The following is a 4874-nucleotide window of genomic DNA, read 5'->3' as shown; positions in this document are numbered from 1 at the left end:
TACGCTTTTCAAAACATGTTGCTAATTTAATTACGGAGGAAATTTGTAGAGAATAAAATATAATTTGTTAGGTTTATTTAGATTTGACTCTAAAATATACCATGAGGGTTTCTTATTTGTTTTGTTTTATAAATTTATTCAATTAAAACATTCTTGATTACACCGAGCTTGTTACTGTCACGCACTATGAAACTTTGGGCGATCTGACGTCATCACAGCCGAAGCACATGTCTAGTCTGCAAAACACCCAACGAAAATGGAACAATTGGCGGGCAGGAAGAGTTTTGGGGGGGGGGGCGACTTGTTCTTATTACAACTAGACTGCCGACCAGCAAGCATTGTCCAGCGAAGAATGTGTGCTTGGAAAAACATAATCAGACCTAAAGAAATGCACGCAAAAACAATTTAAAAGTGGCATCAGTTTTATTGGTAATAATTAAATTTGCTGAGCAGTACAGCAAAACAACAGGTACTGTACGTATTATTAAATAATGTGTTGAATGCGTAGGCTAGGCAGTCAAAAGAATCCAGGGCTTTGATAAATTAATTAAATAGCTAGGCCCTGACTACAACAATCTTGTTCGAAATGGGTTCAGTACAAGATTTACAAACTAAACTGGACGAAAAACTGAACACTGGAGCCGGTCCGGATGGGTGTCTGTATTGTGAGAGTAGACTGCAACTTACGACATACGATCATGAGAGCCAAGTTCCACAGCGCGCTGTCTGAGATGTTAGTTTGACATGGCTAACTTGTTGCCGTACAACAAGGATTGAACTTCGTATTTTCCCACGGCTGTGTATTTTTCCCACGTGCGCTACTAAATTTGGAACTTCATGACTTGTGTGGTTGAAATAACTTTAAAATCGGCCTATCCGGACAAGAAAATTCCGTCGATATAGCCGAAATTCGACTTATAAAAAATTCGAATTAAACAAACAATTTACACAGTAATACATAGGAAAGAATTGGGACTTTTTCAAAAATTCGACTGACGCCAATTTTCGACTTAAACGGAGTCGACTTTGGCGGACTCGACTGTATTTATTATAGGTCCTACTAATACACAGAATATGCCTATCATCGAATCAGTCTTTATTCAAAACAATAAAAGGAATACCAATAATACTAGTAATAATAGTAATTAATATAATAATAATAATTTAACATAAAACCCAGGTCATGGTTTTATCAAGCGTATGCAGGGTAACACAATGGAACAACAAACATTAAAAGTGTAAAATAAATATTAAAAACTATTTAAAACATTGTAAAAAACAATTAATATTATTATTTGTAGTACCGGTATTAGTTATAGTAGAAGTATTGTTACAGTTATTTTTGTTATTTTATTGTTATTAATTGGTATTGTTATTGTTATATTATTACTTTTATCATTATTTTGTATTTGATAGACAAATGTAATAATAATAACAATATTTATGATACCTGTTATACTAATATTATTAATATTGCCTAACTATTTATTAATATTATTATTTGTAGTAGTTATAGTATTAGTATTGTTATATTTATTATTATTTTATTATTGTTATTAATATTATTATTTTATTATTAAATTTTATTATTACTTTTATTGTTATTTTCTATTTTGTGGCGAATGTAAAAAAACACCTAAAAACATGTTTTGCATGGTTTCATTTGTTTAGCTATGGAGACGCTATGGGACCAATAGCATCTTTATTCAAAACAATAAAAGGAATAGCAATAATAATAGTAATATTAGTAATGATAATAATAATTTAACATAAAACACAGGGTAACACAATGGAACAACAAACATTAAAAGTGTAAAATAAATATTAAAAATTATTTAAAACATTGTAAAAAACATTTAATATTATTATTTGTAGTACCGTATTAGTTATAGTAGAAGTATTGTTACAATTATTTTTGTTATTTTATTGTTATTAATTGTTATTGTTATATTATTACTTTTATGATTATTTTGTATTTGGTAGACAAATGTAATAATAATAATAATAATAATATTTATGATACCTATTATACTAATACTATTAATATGCCTAACTATTTATTAATATTATTATTTGTAGTAGTAGTTATAGTATTAGTATTGTTATATTTATGTTCACTCTATTATTGTTATCATTAATATATATATTATTTTATTATTAAATTTATTATTACTTGTATTATTACTTTCTATTTTGTGGCGAATGTAAAAAACACCTAAAAACATGTTTTGCATGGTTTCATTTGTTTAGCTATGGAGACGCTATGGGACCAATAGCATCAATGTATTGCCCTACGACGAACATATCATGTAAAATTCAGCCAATCGGTTATGAGAATTCCTGCGCGAATTGCTTTCGGAAAGCTAGTATTGTCCTTCGGTGCTTTAAAGGTAATTTTTTTAAATCTGTATATAAAAGAAATAAAGTAAGCATATCCTACATATGACGTCATGATATATTATTAACGACTATTTAGCGCGCGTGTGTAGATGTAAATAAAGTTACGCGCTGTATCATGGCCAATCAAGGATGGTGAGTTTGGAATGATTACATTACAAACAGGCAAGACAAGATGAATTCGGATTCGAAATTATTATTACATTGGCTCTTGTTTCATTCACTTTAGTAGAGTTACATAACTTGGTGGTCAAGTTGGCTGCCTCCTATTCCCAGGGTCTTGGGTTCAAATCTTGGCATTGTAGAGGTTTTCCTCACCACAGAGTGAATTTTTTAAGGGACTTAGTTCCCAAAGCACTGTTCCATCCAGAACTTTCCGAGTTATGTACAGAAAGGATTAACAAACTTTAAAAATAAATCAGAAAAAAGGCAGACTGGAGTAAGGTAATTTTCATAGTATTTTGTATCTTTTAAAATAGAGAACACGACTGTGTTCGAAAATGACACATGGCCAACAGAATGTATAACGAAAGGGTTTGTGAAGACATATATAAAAGGAAAGTTTCGTTACTCGTATATGTACAAGAATACCTATTTGTCAGTTACAAGTGAGGCTATCTGTATAAATGAAGGCTTAACACAATATCGTTATCATTTACAGTAAGTCAAACATATTTTGTGCATTTTTATATCATTTTGGAAATATGGGAATTCTGTATTATCTGAGAGAAAAAAAACACTTTTAAGTCTTATTTCAAAATTGTTGTTATTGCTGTAGCTTTTGTTATTGACGATGATGTTAATGATAATTATAATTAAGATAACGATGATAATGATATAGTGATATAAGGTACAATATTACAGTTAATTACATTTTGTTTCAGCCCGAGTTCTTCTTCCGTAAGTTGGGAGTTTTTGGAGTGTAAAAATACGAATATCGAAGATTGCCAATGGAATGAAACAAAACAATCTCGGAGAGGTTGCAAAAAACTGGAAGTAGATTGCAATTTTACTCAGTCAGACGGTAAGATGCGATAAATTTCAATTTATGACTAGATTTTCAATCATCAGAAAGCAGTAATTGATTGATTGATTTATCTATTAATTTCTCTATTATTATCATTCATCATTCGTTTATATTCATTCATTCATACATTCGTTGATTAATTAATTAATTAATTCTTTCATTTATAAATTTTCATCCACCAATCCATCCATCCATCCATACATTATTCCATTCATTATTTCCTTCATCTACTCATCCATCCTTCCGTCTCTTCGCCCGCACGTTCGCTATGTTGATTGTTCGTTTATTTATTCATTCTTTCATTCTTTCATTTGTTATTCCGTCCATTTATTAGTATGTTGATTGGTTGGTTGGAAAACTCAAGAAAAATGTAACTTGTTTATCCTTCTCTTTTCAGTTAAACGTGAAGAATTTTGCCAAAATGGTAAGTCGAGTCAATGTTGTTTTACATTGGTTAAAAAATAATAGAAGCAAAAGAAAGAGGAGGAATTATTTATGATTTTTTTAGGTCATTTAGTTGTGTTTCTATGCTTTAACACTGAATCTAATCTACTGTCCTAAACTCAATATAGAATAACTAGAATACGTGGGCCTATACTTTCCATAGACTAAAGATCGCAATGCTAAAATCAAAATTTAGCAGGTAGCAAGCAAATCGAGGTGGCTACTATTTTTGAAACAAGACGGAATGAAAACATTTCTTTTGTTTGCCATCGAACAATGTATTTTGATCGTAATATTTTGAAGAATTTAATAAGACAGTAACGCACATATAACACAAAATATAATTATAGTTTAGGTTAGGTAGGAAGTAGCAGCAGCTTGAGTCCCTTGCAATGACAAGTCTTATCACCATACTCAAACTTCGATTTACAATATAATATAATACAAATAAATAATATCCAACAATATAAATACCTATAGTTTAAGCCATCACTTAGTGTAATATAGACAGCGTAGACAAACTAATAAAACTAACTAAAACATGTACAGCAGGTATAACATGTTTCCAATAACCGTCAATAATCTTTCTTCCAGAAACGTATCATCAAAAAAATGCAAATTTACGTAATTGTTTAGAACAATGTAATTCGGCGACAGTCAGGCCTACTGCTGAATTTCCCGGAAAGGAAGAAGGAAAATTTGTAAGATCTTCATCGGCCTGTGGTTACATAGTGTCAACGGTTCTATACACAATAATTACGGCCTTAATTGCTGTAGCGTTAACATCAATTTGAAATATCATTGGAAAGTTTCGGTACAAATATGAGGGTATTACCAAATTTGCTGCCATTATTGATACGGTGTATATTTGACCGACTATCATATCCTTAAAGTATTGGCTGTAGGATACTTATGAAAATGAGTTTATTAACCGACGAATAAGTACAAGATGAAATATGTAAGGGCCCGAATTCTATGGCTAACGGACAAAACAATTAATTGTTAT

The 4874-nt window shown here is 30.5% G+C and overlaps 1 protein-coding gene across 1 annotated transcript in view; it reads left to right on the top strand.

The window, feature by feature from the left end:
- Nucleotides 1-4868, top strand: part of LOC117117414 — a 6205-nt gene extending 1337 nt beyond the window's left edge. The window contains exons 3-7 of the mRNA XM_033261730.1: nucleotides 2251-2390; nucleotides 2877-3057; nucleotides 3282-3421; nucleotides 3822-3848; nucleotides 4463-4868. Of these exons, the coding sequence (XP_033117621.1) occupies nucleotides 2251-2390; nucleotides 2877-3057; nucleotides 3282-3421; nucleotides 3822-3848; nucleotides 4463-4662 (688 nt within the window). The 3' untranslated portion in view covers nucleotides 4663-4868. The remainder of the gene's footprint in view (nucleotides 1-2250; nucleotides 2391-2876; nucleotides 3058-3281; nucleotides 3422-3821; nucleotides 3849-4462) is intronic.
- The last annotated feature ends 6 nt before the right edge of the window (nucleotides 4869-4874 follow it).

The sequence above is a fragment of the Anneissia japonica genome, unplaced genomic scaffold, assembly GCF_011630105.1.
Source record: "Anneissia japonica isolate Jap-2015-1 unplaced genomic scaffold, ASM1163010v1 scaffold1509_len713820_cov188, whole genome shotgun sequence".
NCBI lineage: Eukaryota > Metazoa > Echinodermata > Crinoidea > Comatulida > Comatulidae > Anneissia > Anneissia japonica.
Note: the sequence above shows the minus strand (reverse complement) of the source record. Positions and strands in the feature narration are given on the sequence as shown.